This window comes from Triticum aestivum, chromosome 4D (genome assembly GCF_018294505.1).
Source record: "Triticum aestivum cultivar Chinese Spring chromosome 4D, IWGSC CS RefSeq v2.1, whole genome shotgun sequence".
Classification (NCBI taxonomy): Eukaryota; Viridiplantae; Streptophyta; class Magnoliopsida; order Poales; family Poaceae; genus Triticum; species Triticum aestivum.
The window spans coordinates 393,778,023-393,797,008 of NC_057805.1; the positions used below are offsets into that span (position 1 = coordinate 393,778,023).

Below are 18,986 nucleotides of genomic sequence, written 5' to 3' on the forward strand. Positions count from 1 at the left end.
TAACTACTCGTAGACGTTTGGCAAACTTTTGTGAACATCACTCGTTTGTCTCTTGTGTTGAGCCCCTTAAGGTTGAAGATGCACTTGACGACCCGGATTGGGTAAATGCCATGCATGAAGAACTCAACAACTTCACCCGCAACAAAGTATGGACTCTTGTGAAGAGACCCAAAGAACATCATAATGTCATTGGAACAAAGTGGATCTTTAAGAACAAACAAGATGAGCATGGACAAGTCACTAGAAACAAGGCAAGGTTAGTGGCACAAGGGTTCACCCAAGTTGAAGGTTTGGACTTCGGTGAAACCTTTGCCCCCGTTGCCCGTCTTGAGTCCATTCGTATCTTGCTTGCATATGCTTCACATCATGATTTCAAATTGTATCAAATGGATGTGAAGAGTGCATTTCTTAATGGTCCTCTTAAGGAGTTGGTGTATGTCAAACAACCTCCCGGTTTCGAAGACCCCGATCACCCCTCTCACGTTTATGAACTCCATAAGGCGCTCTATGGACTTAAACAAGCACCTCGTGCTTGGTATGATCACCTTACGGCGTTCTTAAGCGAGAAGGGGTTCCAGATCGGGTTAATAGATTCCACTCTCTTCACGAAGAGGGTAAAAGGAGAATTGTTTGTGTGCCAAATATATGTTGATGATATTATTTTTGGTTCCACTAACCATGCTATTAACGTTGAGTTTGAGAATCTTATGACCAAGGAATTTGCTATGAGCATGATGGGAGAGTTGAAGTTTTTCCTCGGATTTCAAGTGAAGCAATTGAGAGGAGGAACCTTCATCAACCAAGCACTTTATATTCAAGACATGCTCAAGAGGTTCAAAATGCAAGATGTCAAGCCCATGAAGACGCCCATGCCCACAAATGGCCAACTTAATCTTGATCCCAATGGTAAAGATGTGGATCAAAAGGTATATCGCTCTATGATCGGTTCTTTGCTTTACCTTTGTGCATCTAGGCCGGATATTATGTTGAGTGTGTGTATGTGTGCAAGATTTCAATCCGCTCCCAAGGAGAGCCATTTTTCGGCAGTGAAAAGAATCCTTCGATATTTGGTTCATACCCCAAACTTGGGCCTTTGGTACCCCAAAGGAGCAACTTTCAAGTTATTAGGATATTCGGATTCGGATTGGGCCGGAGACAAGGTAGACCGCAAGTCCACTTCCGGGTCTTGTCAATTCCTAGGGAGGTCATTGGTAAGTTGGTCTTCAAAGAAGCAGAATTGTGTGTCCCTTTCAACCGCCGAGGCCGAGTACATTGCTGCAGGAAGTTGTTGTGCACAATTATTATGGATGAGGCAAACTTTGATGGATTATGGTGTCAAATGTGACAAAGTGCCTCTATTTTGTGACAATGAAAGTGCAATCAAGATCGCCGACAATCCAGTGCAACATAGCCGAACCAAACATATCGAGATTCGTCATCACTTCATTCGAGATCATGTGGCCAAGGGAGACATTGATTTATTCCATGTCAACACCGAGAAGCAACTTGCCGACATTTTTACCAAGCCACTTGATGAAGCAAGATTCCGCGAGTTAAGGCATGAGCTGAATATCGTGGATATAAGTAACTTGGATTGAGGTTCTTGCATACACACACATACTCTACTAGTATCTTGTTTTAGATGTAGGCACCTAAGTAGGGGGAGCTAGCTCAACTAATGAGCTATCTTATCCTACTAGTGCATAAATTGATCAAAATCTTTCACATTAGCCATTTGAAGATGGCATTTGTGCTTCAAAGATGAGTATTGGTCTTGGACCCAAGGTTCATATCTTCGCGGTGCCATACCAAACAAACTCAAACATGGTGGCTTCGGCCACCGCCCTCCGTTGGAGGTTGGATCGTTTTTGTCTTTTGTTTGTGTGGTTCTTCTTGTCCTTGTGTTCGTGTTTCCGTGAGTGTGTGTTTTCTCGAGTCTCTTCCAGTGCAAGTGCTACACATACTCCTTTCTAGTAGTGTTGGATTTCTTCTGCGACGTGTTCAGAAGTGAGGCGGGAATGCTCTTTAGGGTCTTGGTAAGAATTTGCATTCAGCCATAACCCAACAAGCTTCTTCCTGTCAAAATCCTCTGGATACCCCGTGCCCACGGCCCTTGTACCGTGCGCACGGGGACCCCGTGCCCACGGCCCTTGTACCGTGCGCACGGGCCCCCGTGCGTACGGGGCCTTTAGCCCGTGCACACGGGGTCTGCGGTTTCTGGCCCTGAAGAGGTGGGACGTGGGGGGTTTGGGTTCTTTCCCACCCAGTCGCCCCCTCCACGCCCCAGATCGCCTCCAGGCCGCCGCCGTCGCCTCCTTGTCGCCGGTGCTCCTCCGTGCGCCGTGGGACTTCGCTGCTCCGTGGAGATCTTCCGGGATGGGGTCCTCCTCTGGTATCCCCCTCCCCTTGTTCTTCTTTTTCCTCCTTTGGATCCGTTTTAGTCTAGGGTTTCCTCTACTAGTCTAGGCCAGTCGTTCCCTTGTGGTAGACTAGGGGCGGATGGGCATTACTGTGGCAGTTCTCCCTGCCGCACTCACTCCCGGATCTCGAACTGGAAGTGGTTGCCGCTGGGCGAACCCCGTGTCCACGGGCCTTGTACCGTGCGCACGGGGCCCCCGTGTCCACGGGCCTTGTACCGTGCGCACGGGACCCCCGTGTCCACGGTGGTCAGACCCCCGTGTGCACGGGGTACACAGTGGTGCCAGTCCTGTTTCTTCTCTATCTTCCATTCCTCGCCAGCTTCTCGAGCACTTGTACTTATTTGTGTCTCTCGTGTTTGTTGTGTTTTGTTGCTGTTGTGTTTCAGACTCTGCTGACAAGAGGTCCGAGCTCCGTCGCAAGCGCACCAAGGCAGGTTCCAGGGAATTCTCTTTGGCTTCTCGTCAGCCGTCCGAAGGAAGTGGTCAGGGCTCTGAGATGGGCCGTGTTCGCCGTACCGCCTCCAAGCAGCCAGTGATTGAAGCCTCCGAGGATTCAGAAGAGGAGTATGATTCGCAGGAAGATGCTCACTATGAGAACCCCGCAGATGCAGAGATAGAAGATGAGGATGATTCTGCTGATGATGTTGATGAGGAGGAAGGAGAGGAACATGTGCTCCCAGGAGGTCGGAATGTCAAGAATCTACCTCTCTCTAAGTGGACCAAGCCAGAGCTTTGGGCTTGCAGGCAGGATTTCCCCTATGTGCCAAACACTGATGCAGGGGTTGACCCAAGATTCAAGAATGATTTTCAACACCGGGTGTTCTCTGAGCTGATCATGACCAAGAAAAACAAGTTTGCCCCCCACAAGCAAATCAATGTGGAGGCTCTTCGGGACAATGATCATACCTATCCCGGTGTGTATAGTGCTCTTGGGAGGCTTGGCTTGATCCCGTTCGTCGCCTTCCACCATCCGTTCAGTGAAGATCTTGTGATGCAGTTCTTTGCCACCGTATACTTCCACAGTGATGAGGCTCGCACTATGACTTGGATGTCTGGCACATATGAGTGTGAGGCCTCCATGGCCAAGTTCTCTGACATCATTCCGTATCGGTTCTTTGCTGAGGAGCATCCTGAGTATGGCCGTGTTCGTGAGACAGGTAGAGACAAGGATGAGATTGCTTTTGCTTACAAGCCAGACAAGGCCTTCACCACCGGTTCTATCAAACATTTGAAGCCAACCTATGATACTATGCGTCACATTCTTAGGTACACGCTTAATCCTAAGACCGGGGACTCTCACAATCTGAGGAGCTCCATGTTGGATATCTTTGTCTACCTTCATAACAAGAAGAAAGTGGATGTTCTGGACTTCATGTTCTTTGAGATCAGGCAGTGTGTTCAGGAGAACAAGTCATGCATCTATGCTCCGTTCATCCAAGCTTTGATTGAGTCCGTCTGTCCCGCCAGGTACATTGCCAAGTACCGCACCTCCTTTCCGAAGCGTGATTCCAACTGGCTTCCGGCTGCTCCTCCACCATATGTGCCTCCCAAGAAGGGGCGCAACCCCAGGCCTGAGGATCGTGCTACCTACACTGAGGGATGTTCATCCTATGTGCGGATTCCGCGTAGCAAAGGGAAGCAGGTTGCTACTGATGCCAGTTTCACCAGAGAGGAGAAGAAGTCTCTTCTGAAGACCGTGAGCAACATGTTCAAAATGTGTCAGTCCATTCAGCGCCGTCAGGTCAAGGAGATCAACAAGGGCAAGCTGGTGAGGCGTCAGGAGAAGGCTGAGCGTGCTGCAGCTGGTGAGGAGGTTGGTCCAGGGTCCGAGGACATCGACAGTGTGGCCACAGCTCGTTCTTTTCCCTTGGGGGGATGGCACTTTGATGATGATGATGATGCTTCGAGCGCACCTCCTCTTGTCTAGAGTCTCGTTAGCATCGCCTTTTCCCTTTTTGTTGTCTTGATGACAAAGGGGGAGAAGTGTTCTATTAGGGGCGTTTGCAGTTGGTTTCAGTTGGGTGAGATCTCAAGGCCTCGTTTCTTCGTGTCTCGTTTGTTTTGGTTGTGTTTATTTGGCTTGAGATACTCTTATTTACTTGCTTTCGCGGTGTGGTCGTGAGCTACCTAGTCTATGTGAGAGACTATCTACTTTATGGAATTTATCTATGCTTATGTTGATGTATCTTGTGGAGTATGATCAAGCTTCTATATGTTAGTCTCACGTTTTCTGCTCACCACACTTGCATGTGATCTAGGCACCGTGTTGGGTTTTATTATGTTGATCACATGCCTTGACAATGGGGATCTAGGGGGAGCCTCATATGTGTGTGCTTGATGCATAATCAAGCATTTTTTTCTTGCACATATATAGGGGGAGCTCCTTTGATCAACTATTGTCGCATGGCTGCTTACTTAAGTTGTATCCTATATGCCATGTCCTAACCATGTTGTCATCAATGCACCAAAAAGGGGGAGATTGAAAGTGCAAGTATCACTTAGATTATATTTTGGTGTGATGACAATGTGGTTAGTGGAACTAATGTTGGTTGCTAAAGTTTATCTCAGGACGTTGGTTCCAAGGTGTCCATTGATGGAGGTGTGCGACCACCCAGTCCAAAAAGATCAAAGGCGTGGTTACCGGCGACTCGAAGGTTTTTCGTTTTGGTTCGATTTGAGTCGTAGGTAAAACCGCACTATCAAGAGGGGTCTTCGTGGAATTAGTGTCGTGTGGGAATGCCTCCAAGACAGATACACCAGCCCTCCTACACCTCCTCAGATATTCCACTTGTTGTGTGCTTTGCCGTGGTGTCCTGTGATGTTTCATCAGAAATCTTCTGGACACCCCGTGTGCACGGGGTCTCTGACCCCCGTGCGCACGGGGTAGTCAGAATATTTCTGGACACCCCGTGCGCACGGGGCTGACTTGGCCCGTGCGCACGGGGTACCTCGAAACTCACTGGACACCCCGTGCGCACGGGGCTGACTTGGCCCGTGCGCACGGGGTACCTCGCATCTCACTGGACACCCCGTGCGCACGGGGCTGACTTGGCCTGTGCGCACGGGGTCCAACGGGCAGAAATCCCCTCCCGGCCAAGAACACTATAAAAGCCCCCTTCTTCCTCCTCCATCCTTCAACCCTAATGTCTTGTTGAGCTCCTCCATTGCTACACCCCATTTTGCTCACTACTCTCAATCCCTCCACCCAATCTTGTTGAAACTTTGGGGATTGGGAGAGCAAGACCCGATCTACACTTTGACCAAACCAAATCGCATTCCCCGCAACATTCATCCACCATGACTTGTTACTCTTGGAGCTTGGGCTCCTAGGCGGTTAGAGGTTCCTCCGGAAGCTTCCTTGCTTGTGGTGTGCTCCGGAGAAGTTTGTAAAGGTGTGGTGGTCGCCTTCAAGACCAACCCCGAGTGATTCGAGGCTCATCCGTTGGGGGTGACTCGAAGGAGATTACGGTGAGCCTTCGGTGGCGTTCCGCAAGCTTTGGCTCGGGCACCGCTCCAAACGGAGAGTAGCTCTTCCCCAAGGAAGAGTGAACTTCGGGATAAAATCCGCGTCCTCGTCTCACTTGTGGTTAATCCTTTCCCGCACTTTACTTAGCCTTGTATGCTTGTTGGCTTGCTAATTAGTTTGTTGCCTAGCATACTTAGCTTAGAGCTTGCTTGTCATATAGGTTGTGTTCACCTAGTTGCACATCTAGTGAACCCTTTTTATCCGCTAAGCCTTAAACTTGACAAGAAAGAGTAAAATTTGTAGTCTCCTATTCACCCCCCCTCTAGTCGACCGTATCGATCCTTTCAGTAGTGTTACTATCTACAAAGCTTGAATTTTCGCAAAAATGTTTTCGACAAGTTCAAGGGGTTGACTACAATGAGATTTTCTCACTTGTATCGATGCTTAAAAGTCTGTCCGAATCATGTTAGCAATTGCCACATTTTATGAAATTTGGCAAATGGATGTCAAACCTGCATTCCTTAATGGATTTCTTAAAGAAGAGTTATATATGATGCAACCAGAAGGTTTTGTCAATCCTAAAGGTGCTAACAAAGTGTGCAAAGCTCCAGCGATCCATCTATGGACTAGTGCAAGCATCTCAGAGTTGGAATATACACTTTGATGAGTTGATCAAAGCATATAGTTTTATACAGACTTGCGGTGGAGCTTGTATTTACAAAAAGTGAGTGGGAGCACTACAGCCTTAATATAAGTATATGTGAATGACATATTGTTGATCGGAAATGATGTAGAATTTTCTAGAAAGCATAAAGGAGTGTTTGAAAGGAGTTTTTGAAAGAAAGACCTCGGTGAAGCTGCTTACATATTGTGCATCAAGATCTATAGAGATAGATCAAGACGCTTGATAAGTTTTTTCAATGAGTACATACCTTGACAAGTTTTTGAAGTAGTTCAAAGTGGAACAGTCAAATAAGGAGTTCTTGCCTGTGTTGCAAGGTGTGAAGTTGAGTAATACTCAAAGCCCGACCACGACAGAAGATAGAGAGAGAATGAAAGTCATTCCCTATGCCTCAGCCATAGGTTCTATAAAGTATGCCATGCTATGTACCAGACCTATTGTATACCTTGCCCTGAGTTTGGCAAGGGAGTACAATAGTGATCTAGGAGTAGATCACTAGACATTGGTCAAAATTATCCTTAGAGGACCAAGGAAATATTTCTTGATTATGGAGGTGATAAAGAGTTCATCGTAAAGAGTTACATCGATGCAAGCTTTGACACTGATCTGGATGACTCTGAGTCTCGATCTAGATACATATTGAATGTGGGAGCAAATAGCTAGAGTAGCTCCTTGCAGAGCATTGTAGACATAGAAATTTGCAAAATACATACGGATCTGAATGTGGCAGACCCGTAGACTAAAACTTATCTCACAAGCAAAACATTATCACACCTTAATGTGAACTATGGGTGTTAATCACATGGTGATGTGAACTATTGGTGTTAAATCACATGGCGATGTGAACTAGATTATTGACTCTAGTGCAAGTGGGAGACTGAAGGAAATATGCCCTAGAGGTAATAATAAAGTTGGCCCCCAGGAGGCGCTAAAAATCGCCCCTGGGGGTGCACCGGCGCTAACCGCGTGCTGGGGGCGTGATGCCCCCCAGTCGCGGTGCCCACGGTTTTTTGAAAATTTAAATTCCGGCACAAACACGGCGCAAATTCAACCAAACTTCGGCAAGTTCGTTCATATTTAAAATATTTTACAAAAAAGAAAAAACGCTACTAGGCTGCTCCTCGCCGTCTCCCTCGCCGCTCCTTGCCGCCCGCCGCCCTTGCAGTTCTACATGCCGAGGACGTTGTAGAACCGCGTGTAGTCGCCGCCGTCATCGTCGTCTACCTCGTCGCCTCCGCCGCTGCCGCCGTCCCTGCTGCAACCCTCCCCCGGTTGGCGCTGCGGGTTGGACGGCCCGGGGGCGTCCTCGTCGTCGTCGCTGTCGAGGATCACGATGTCGTGCTCGTCCTCGCGCCCATGTTTGCGGGCGGCTATCTCCTCCAGGGCCCGGCGCTGCCGGACCATCTCGTCGCGGAGGTAGTCATCCCGCGCCCACTGTAGGGCGTCCTCGTCGAAGAAGCCGCGCCGGGCTATCTCCTCGTACTCCGCGGGGAGGCCGGGCTTCGGCTTGGGCGCGACAAGGACGAGGCGGCCAGAGGCGGGGGTAGAGTCGCCGATGCGGATGCCGGAGCTGCGGGTGCGCCGGCTGACAGACGTGTCCTGGGGCTCCGGCTTGACGGGGCAGAGGCAGGGAGAGCCGGACGAGGAGGAGGACGCCCCGGGGTCCATGCGCCTTGGCGTCCACGAGCTCCCACGTCGGCGAGAGAAGAACGGGGGAGCGGGGTACTCCAGCCTCGGCGTGTTGCCACCCTCGATGTACTCGAGGACGGCCTCCGGCGTGCGGCCGGGCATGCCCCACCATCGGTGCCGCCCCTCGAAGTTGAGCCTTCCGGAGGGCACGACGCCGATGGTGGCCTCGAGCTGCTCGGCGTGGCGGCGGCGGAAGTATGGCTCCCAGAGCGGGCTGTCGGGGACGTACCGTGGCCCTTCCCTTGCCGCCTGCGGCAGGGAGGCGCGGATACGCGCGATCTCCGCACGCCGCGCCGCCCCGGTGGGCGGTGGTGGCACCGGGACCCCGCCGGCGCTGATTCTCCACACCCCGGGCACCCGCATGTCCGGCGGGACCGGGTACTCGGCCTCGAAGAGGAGCCGAGCTTCATCCTCGTGAAGGTGGCGGTGGCCGAAGGCGTTCGCCGCCGCGCCGTCGCCTGGGAAGCGCTCGGCCATACTTTGAACTGGAGACGACGAGAGGAGAGGGAAGAAGGGGGAGAAATGGCGCGTCAGCGATGGAGACTCTGTGCGTGTCACCGGCGCGCTGGGGTCGGCTTATATAGGCGGAGGCGCTGCGCGTACGCGTGGCCGCCGCGTGCACGCGTGGCGGGCGAGGGGACGAGCGTCGTCCGGTCTTCACTGCGCTGCCCGTGAGGCATCAATGGAGGAGGCTGACCGGCGCGGCAGCTTTGGCATTGATTCACCATGGGAAACGAGGCGATGAGGACGACGAAGCAGCTAGAAGAGAGACGAGTCGCTGGCAAGGAGGGCCCGCGGCTCTTTCGCGCCAAAAACGATTCGCCCGGCGCCCCCGAGCGCCCCCCAACACGTCGGGTTCGGGTTGGGTCTGCCGACGCCAATTTCGGCCCGAGCCGGCGAAAAATGGGCCCTTGGGGGCGCGACTGGGCTGATTTTTCAGCGCCGACGGCCGAAAAGTCGCCTGGGGGACCTTGTTGGGGGCGCGGCTGGAGATGCTCTAAGTTTTATTGCTATTGCTTTCTTCATGACTTATACATGTTCCTCTGACTATGAGATTATGCAACTCCCGAATACTGGAGGAACACCTTGTGTGCTATCAAACGTCACAACGTAACTGGGTGATTATAAAGATGCTCTACAGGTGTCTCAGAAGGTGTTTGTTGGGTTGGCACAGATCAAGATTAGGATTTGTCACTCCATGTATCGGAGAGGTATCTCTAGGCCCTCTTGGTAATGCACATCACTATAAGCCTTGCAAGCAATGTGACTAATGAGTTAGTTATGGGATGATGCACTACGGAACGAGTAAAGAGACTTGCCGGTAACGAGATTGAACTAGGTATGAGGATACCAGCGATCGAATCTCGAGCAAGTAACATACCGATGACAAAGGGAACAACATATGTTGTAATGCGGTTTGACCGATAAAGATCTTCATAGAATATGTGGGAGCCAATATGAGCATCCAGGTTCCGCTATTGGTTATTGACCGGAGATGAGTCTCGGTCATGTCTACATAGTTCTCGAAACCATAGGGTCCGCACGCTTAACGTTCGATGACGATCAGTATTATGAGTTTATGTGATTTGATGTACCGAAGGTTGTTCGGAGTCCCGGATGAGATCACAGACATGACGAGGAGTCTCGAAATGGTCGAGACATAAACATTGATATGTTGGACCATGTTGTTCGGACACCAGAAGTGTTCCGGAAAGTTTCGGATAAAACCAAAGTGCCGGAGGGTTACCGGACCCCCCCCCCCGAGAAGTTATGGGCCCTTAGTGGGCCTTAGGGGAGAGAGAGGGCAGCAGCCATGAGGTGGCCCCCCCCCAAAGGGAGTCCGAATAGGACAAGGGGAGGGGGCGCAGCCCCTCTTTCCCTCTCCTTCCTTCTCCTCCTAGTTGGACTAGGAAAGGGGGAAACCTACTCCTACTAGGAGTAGGATTCCTCCCCCCTTGGCGCGCCCCTTGTGGCCGGCCGGCCTCCTCCTCCCCTCCTTTATATACGGGGGAGGGAGCACCCCATAGACACACAAGTTGATCTCTAGCCGTGTGAGGTGCCCCCTCTACAGTTTTACACCTCGGTCATATCGTCATAGTGCTTAGGCGAAGCCCTGCACCGATAACTTCATCATCACCATCACCACGCCATCGTGCTGACGGAACTCTCCCTCGGCCTCAGCTGGATCAAGAGTTCGAGGGACGTCACCGAGCTGAACGTGTGCAGATCGCGGAGGTGTCGTGCGTTCGGTACTTGATCGGTTGGATCGCGAAGATGTTCGACTACATCAACCGCGTTACTAAACGCTTCTGCTTTCGGTCTATGAGGGTATGTGGACACACTCTCCCCACTTGTTGCTATGCTTCTCCTAGATAGATCTTGCGTGATCGTAGGCAATTTTTTTGAAATACTACGTTCCCCAACATCCTTGTGGGAAGCATCATGGAATTGGCGATGGAGGAGGGTTGGTGATGACGAAGACCGAAGATTCCCCTCTCCGGAGCCCCAAACGGACTCCAGATCTAGCCTCCCGATGACGAACATGAGGTGGCGGCAACTCCGTCTAGTGAAACGCGATAATTCTTCCTCCCTTATTTTTCTCTGAAAATAGGATTTTATAGCGTTGGTTTCAGGGTCAGCGGGGCCACCAGGTGGGGACAACCCACCTGGGCGTGCCTGGAGGGGTGGGCGCGCCCTGGTGGGTTGTGCCCACTCAAGTGCCCCCCTCCGGTGGTTCTTGGCTCCAGAAATTATCTTTATTTGTATAAAAATTCCTCGTAAAGTTTCGTTCCAATTCTAGAACTTTTATATCTGCACAAAAACAACACCATGGTAGTTCTGCTGAAAACAGCTTCAGTCCGGGTTAGTTTCATTCAAATCATGCAAATTAGAGTCCAAAACAAGAGGAAAAGCATTACGAAAAGTAGATACGACGGAGATGTATCAATGAAACATCGTTGTGGTTTGATGCGTAGGTAAGAACTGTTCTTGCTAGAAGCCCGTAGCAGCCACATAAAACTTGCAACAACAAAGTAGAGGACGTCTAACTTGTTTTTGCAGGGCATGTTGTGATGTGATATGGTCAAGACATGATGTGATATACGTTATTGTATGAGATGATCATGTTTTGTAAAATTTATCGGCAACCGGCAGGAGCCTTATGGTTGTCTCTTTATTGTATGAAATGCAAACGCCATGTAATTGCTTTACTTTATCACTATGCATTAGTGATAGTTGTAGAAGCAATAGTTGGTGAGACGACCACGACGCATCGATGGAGATCAAGGTGTCGAACCGGTGACGATGGAGATCATGACGATGCTTTGGAGATAGAGATCAAAAGAACAAGATGATGGCCATATCATCTCACATATTTTGATTGCATGTGATGTTTATCTTTTATGCATATTATTTTCCTTAGAACGGCGGTAGCATTATAAGATGATCCCTTCACTTCATTTCAAGTTAAAAGTGTTCTCCCTGAGTATGCACCGTTGCTACAGTTCGTCGTTCCGACACACCACGTGATGATCAGGTGTGATAGACTCTACGTTCACATACAATGGGTGTAAGACAGTTTTACACATGCATAATACTTGGGTTAAACTTGACAAGCCTAGCATGTAGAGACATGGTCTCAGAACACTGGAGACCAAAAGGTCGAACGTGAATCATATAATAGATATGATCAACATAGAGATGTTCACCAATGATGACTACCCCATCTCACGTGATGATCGGACATGGGTTAGTAGATTTGAATCACGTATCACTTAGATGACCTGAGGGATGTCTATTTAAGTGGGAGTTCATTAGTAATTTGATTAATTGAACTTAATTTATCATGAACTTAGTCATGATAGTATTTGCAAATCTATGTTGTAGATCAATAGCTCGCGATGTAGCTCCCTTATTTTTTTGATATGTTCCTAGAGAAAACTAAGTTGAAAGATGATAGTAGCAATGATGCGGACTGGGTCCATGATCTGAGGATTATCCTCATTGCTGCACAGAAGAATTATGTCCTTGATGCACCGCTAGGTGCAGATCTGTTGCAGGAGCAGATGCAGACATTATGAACATTTGGCAAGCTCGATATGATGACTACTTGATAGTTTAGTGCGCCATGCTTTACGACTTAGAACCGGGACTTCAAAAAAGTTTTGAATGCCACAGAGCATATGAGATGTTCCAAGAGTTGAAAAGGGTATTTCAGACTCATGCCCGTGTCGAGAGTCTATGAGACCTCTGACAAGTACTTTGCCTACAAGATGGAGTAGAATAGCTCAGCCAATGAGCATGTGCTCAGAACATCTGGGTACTACAATCGCTTGAATCAAGTGGGAGTTAATCTTCCAGATAAGATAGTGATTGACAGAGTTCTCTAGTCACTATCACCAAGCTACTAGAACTTTGTGATGAACTACAATATGCAAGGGATGACGAAGACGATTCCCGAGCTCTTCGCGATGCAGAAATCAGCGAATGTAGAAATCAAGAAAGAGCATCAAGTGTTGATGGTTAACAAGACCACTAGTTTCAAGAAAAGGGCAAGGGAAAGAAAGGGAACTTCGAGAAGAATGGCAAGCAAGTTTTCACTCCCATGAAGAAGCCCAAAGTTGGACCTAAGCCTGAAACTAAGTGCTTCTACTGTAAAGGGAATGGTCACTAGAAGCGGAACTGGCCCACTTGGCGGATAATAAGGATGGCAAAGTGAAAAAGGTATATTTGATATACATGTTATTGATGTGTACCTTACTAGTATTCGTAGTAGCCCCTGGGTATTTGATACTGGTTCAGTTGCTAAAATTAGTAACTCGAAATAGGAGTTGCAGAATAAACAGAGACTAGTTAAGGGTGAGGTGACGATGTGTGTTGGAAGTAATTCCAAGGTTGACACGATCACCATCGCACACTCCCTCTACCTTCGGGATTAATGTTGAACCTAAATAAATGTTATTTGGTGTTTGTGTTGAGCATGAATATGATTTGATCATGTTTACTACAATACGATTATTCATTTAAGACAGAGAATAATTGTTGTTCTGTTTACATGAATGAAACCTTCTATGGTCATACACCCAATGTAAATGGTTTATTGAATCTTGATCGTAGTGATAAAAATATTCATAATATTGATGCCAAAAGATGATAGTGCAACATATTTGTGGCACTTCCGTTTAGGTCATACTGGTGTAAAGCGCATGAAGAGACTCCATGCGGATGGACTTTTGGAATCACTTGATTATGAATCATTTGATACTTGTGAACCATGCCTCATTGCAAGATGACTAAAACTCCGTTCTTCGGAACAATGGAGCGAGCTAATGACTTATTGGAAATAATACATACAGATGTATGCGGTCTGATGAGTGTTGAAGCATATGGCAGGTATCGTTATTTTCTGACCTTCATAGATGATTTGAGTAGGTATGGGTATATCTACTTGATGAAACACAAGTCTAAAAAATTTGGAAAGTTCAAAGAATTTCAGAGTGAAGTGGAGAATCATCGTAACAAGAAAATAAAGATTCTACGATCTGATCACCGAGGCGAATATTTGACTTATGAGTTTAGCCTTCATTTAAAACAATGTGGAATTGTTTCACAACTCACGCCACCTGGAACACCACATCGTAATGGTGTTTCCGAATGTTGTAACCGTACTTTATTAGATATGGTGTGTTCTATGATGTCTCTTACCAATTTACCACTATCATTTTGGGGTTATGCATTAGAGACAGTTGCATTCACGTTAAATAGGGCACCGTCTAAATCAGTTGAGACGATACCGTATGAACTATGGTTTGGCAAGAAACCTAAGATGTCATTTCTTAAAGTTTGAGGTTGCGACACTTGTCTAAAAAATTTGAAAAGTTCAAAGAATTTCACAGTGAAGTGGAGAATCATCGTAACAAGAAAATAAAGATTCTACGATCTGATCACCGAGGCGAATATTTGACTTACGAGTTTAGCCTTCATTTAAAACAATGTGGAATTGTTTCACAACTCACGCCACCTGGAACACCACATCGTAATGGTGTTTCCGAACGTTGTAACCGTACTTTATTAGATATGGTGTGTTCTATGATGTCTCTTACCGATTTACCACTATCATTTTGGGGTTATGCATTAGAGACAGTTGCATTCACGTTAAATAGGGCACCGTCTAAATCAATTGAGACGATACCATATGAACTATGGTTTGGCAAGAAACCTAAGATGTCATTTCTTAAAGTTTGAGGTTGTGACACTTACGTCAAAAGGCTTCAGCCTGATAAGCTCGAACCCAAATCGGAGAAATGCATATTCATAGGATACCCTAAGGAAACAATTGGATACACCTTCTACCACAGACCCGAAGGCAAGATCTTTGTTGCCAAGAATGGAACATTTCTAGAGAAAGAGTTTCTCTCAAAAGAAGTGAGTGAGAGGAAAGTAGAACTTGATGAGGTAATTGTACCTTCTCTCAATTTGGAAAGTAGCACATCAGAGAAATCCATTCCCATGATGCCTACACCAAATATAGAGCAAGCTAATGATGATGATCATGAAACTTCAGATCAAGTTACTACTGGACCTTGTAGGTCGAACAGAGCATGTTCCGCACCAGAGTGGTACGGTAATCCTGTCCTGGAAGTCATCTTACTAGACCATGGCGAACCTACAAACTATGAAGAATCTATGATGATCCCAGATTCCGATAAATGGCTTGAGGCCATGAAATCTGAGATAGGATCCATGTATGAGAACAAAGTGTGGACTTTGGTGGACTTGCCCGATGATCGGCAAGCCATTGAGAATAAATGGATCTTCAAGAAGAAGACAGACAATGATGGTAATGTCACCATCTATAAAGCTTGACTTGTCGCGAAAGGTTTTCGACAAGTTCTAGGGATTGACTACAATGAGACCTTCTCACCCATAGCGATGCTTAAGTCTGTCCGAATCATGTTAGCAATTATCGTATTTTATAATTATGAAATCTGGCAAATGGATGTCAAAATTGCATTCCTTAATGGATTTCTTATAGAAGCGTTGTATATGATGCAACCAGAAGGTTTTGTCGATCCTAAAGGTGCTAACAAAGTGTGCAAGCTCCAGCGATCCATCTATGAACTGGTGCAAGCATCTCGGAGTTGGAATATACGCTTTGATGAGGTGATCAAAGCATATGGTTTTATACAGACTTACGGTGAAGCCTGTATTTACAAGAAAGTGAGTGGGAACTCTGTAGCATTTCTGATATTATATGTGGATGACATATTATTGATTGGAAATGATATAGAATTTCTGGATAGCATAAAAGGATACTTGAATAAGAAAGACCTCGGTGAAGCTACTTATATATTGGGCATCAAGATCTATAGGGATAGATCAAGACGCTTAATAGACTTTCACAAAAGCACATACCTTGATAAAGTTTTGAAGAAGTTCAAAAATGGATCAGTCAAAGAAAGGGTTCTTACCTGTGTTACAGGGTGTGAAGTTGAGTAAGACTCAAAGCCCGACCACGACAGAAGATAGAGAGAGAATGAAAGTCATTCCCTATGCCTCAGCCATAGGTTCTATAAAGTATGCCATGCTGTGTACTAGACCTGCTGTATACCTTGCCATGAGTCTGGCAAGGGGGTACAATAGTGATCCAGGAATGGACCACTAGACAGTGGTCAAAATTATCCTTAGGTACCTGAAAAGGACTAAGGAAATGTTTCTCGATTATGGAGGTGATAAAGAGTTCGTCGTAAAGGGTTACATCGGTGCAAGCTTTAACACCAAACCAGATGACTCAAAGTCTCAATCTGGATATGTATTGAACGTGGGAGCAATTAGCTAGAGTGGCTCCATAAAGAGCATTGTAGACATAGAAATTTGCAAAACTAGATGATACCCCGCGCGTTGCTGCGGGATCTCTTTGCTAACAATAGAAGTAGCATAGAAAACTTAATAGAACCGGAAATTAGCACTTTAAATTCTAAGGTGAACAATGTAACAACAAAGAGAACGGTTTCTCCACTGGTAGTAGATTGTGTCTTATGGATGTATGGCCAGAGTATAGATATCAACATTTGATCCTATTGTATGACCAATGTTTGAGTATCAATAGGAATATTTGTGAATTTCACTAAAGTAGTGTATCACAGTGCCTTGATACTAAGAGAGACTTATTATACTTTTTTTCCTTTGAGTTATGGGAGTAGATTTTCAATTCCCATTGATTAAGAATAACAACTTGTTTGGCTTCATAACTTCTCACAGTATAAACTCAAGCAAAAGTGGACTTTGTCCGAATCGATTAGCAAAATATGTACCAATGACTGGCGACCTAATAAATAGCAGACTGGGATTAAACATGCTTACAATTCTGAAGATATTTGACACACACGAACAGGAGGATGCCAGCCTACGTCCATTGTTGTCCATCCAGCACAATTGTTATTTTTTCATGGGAAAGTGTGTTAGTTTTTGGAATAGAGACTGTTTGATGATACATTGGTTGGTTGAAGACACAACTAAGAAAACATGTGTTAAATATTGTAATTTTCACAACCAATGAAGAAACCTCTTTGTTTAAAAATATCAGGTTTTGTCAAATCTCCCGTTTGGATCATAATGCATAGCCTGCAAAGGTATATTCAAGAATAATTTAGGAATACATAATCTCATTACTAATCGTAGGTAAATGCACCAAATATACAAAGGGCATACAACCATAAGTCATCATTCAACGGTGTATGTATTGTAAATAAAAAAGACATCACTCCAGCTATGCCCATAGAAAGTTTCTATCTTCGAAAATGTGGAGAACATACCTCATACTTCCATCAACCATATCTGCAGCTTATGCTTGTGTACAAAGAACTACATGTGCCATAAACATACATATGATCAAACAGTTAGGAAATAAAAAAAATTCCAAGCCATGTACAACGAAAAGCCATTTCATAGGGAACATGTGTAGAACAAAAATGGTAGAGTTTATTTTTTGATGGATCTCTAACCATGTCTGCCTGAAACAACATGTGAGAAGTATATATAGGTCCGCAAAAGCGTAGTTATCCTGTCTGGGTATGTAACAATGCTAGCCTGCAAATTCGTCATGCACGTTGGTGGAAGATGAATGTGCGTCCTACAGTTACAAATTCTTGCAAAAACAAATTCAGTTTGAAATTGTAGTCAAATAAGTGTGTACGTGGAAAACTGACCGCTTCCTCGTAGCCAGGGCAATGTACACCAGCCTTGGTGGCTCCTTCTCGTGGCTCAGTTTAAAGAGATAATGAACCTGAAGCTAAAACAATGGACCAGTAGAGCAGTTCCAATAGAGGGATTTACTTGTGGTGTAGAACTGTTTTTGATCAAGGTAGAAGGGAGACGAAGGGAAAAGATATGTAACTTGTTAATAATTGTCGTTGCTATTTACTTGGATTCCTATATGCACTTGTGTTTATTAAAAGCCATAATGAAAAGCTAAGTGGGGGAGATGAAAAACTGGTGTAGGACGCATGCACTGCAGTAGGATTATTTTTGGCTCATCAGTCAATGGGTTACGGCTGGAACGGAAGGCAAGCGAGGGCTGATTCGATCGGTTATGTACAGTTAGTATGATCTTTTTCATGAGAACAAAATACTTAAGACCGAAAAATCCCGAAGAACACAGTACATAACCTGTCGACGTACTCAGGAAGTTCGCGACCCTTGACGCAAGCCCATGCAGGATACACAGGAACATGAATTCTTACTAATATGCAGGAGCTTAGCTGGAGAATGGCTACCATTACGGCAGGTGCAGGTGGCTGAGTATTCGCATATACATCACCTCCGCCTGTTCGACCAAACCAAAAATCAACCAGTCATCACAGATCAATGAATCAACCAACAATCTGTGGTTAATGACTGGACTCTCAATGGCACCGAATAACGGCGACATACCTGCAACTGGTGGTGCCACTGGATGTCGTTGTTGTCGAAGCCGACGCGATCTGCTACTGGCGAGGCCGGGGCAGAGGCCGCAGTCGATGGATACCATGTCGATGGGGCCGAAGCCAACCTCACCGAGGAAGTTGGAGGTGGATTTGTGACGGACTTGAGCTCGTCCAGGTGATGGCTTGCAGCCTTGTCATCGCCAGCATATGTGAAAGGTCCTCCAAAGAAGGCACCCGCAGGTTCTTCCCTGAGCGCCGCTGCCGCACCGGCCCCGGCCGAGGCCGCACCTCTTGCTCCATCATAGCGGCGGCCGCCGCCCTGTCTGAAGCACGCGAGGAGGCCCATGAATACGGACCGACAACTCAGGAGGACCTTCAAGCCACGGACTCAGGAACCACACCGAGAGGGGGAACATACCCCGAGCGAACCCCGGGGAATTGCAGAGGGGGGCCAAGTCAGCGGTCCTACCGGAGGGGAGTGAGATGGGGTCTCGACCGTCACATTGGACTGTACATAGGGGAAAGGAGGTCGATGGGCTCAGCTAAATCGAGGGAGTAAGACAGCCATTCTGTACTCTAGATTTATACGCTGGCAACCTTTGATGGGTCTCTCCCTTGATTGACCCGTCAGTTATGGGGCGCAGAAGAGGAAGGGGCCGCTCTTTTCGGTGACCATGGGATCAGCCGCGTGCAGCAGAAGAGAGGAAATACAAGGATGGGAAGAGATCAGATGGGTGCAGTTGGCTAGGCTAGATTGAATAAACGCCTAAAACAATTATGATGACCCACTCAGATTGGAAGCGATT

The 18,986-nt window shown here is 46.9% G+C and overlaps 1 protein-coding gene across 1 annotated transcript; it reads left to right on the forward strand.

Moving 5' to 3' along the window:
- Positions 1-872: 872 nt before the first annotated feature.
- LOC123100108 (secreted RxLR effector protein 161-like) lies at positions 873-1,571 on the forward strand (the record flags this gene model as incomplete). Its single annotated transcript, XM_044522087.1, has 1 exon — positions 873-1,571. A coding segment is annotated over exon 1 (633 nt), but the record flags the coding sequence as incomplete, so codon positions are not given.
- Positions 1,572-18,986: the final 17,415 nt, after the last annotated feature.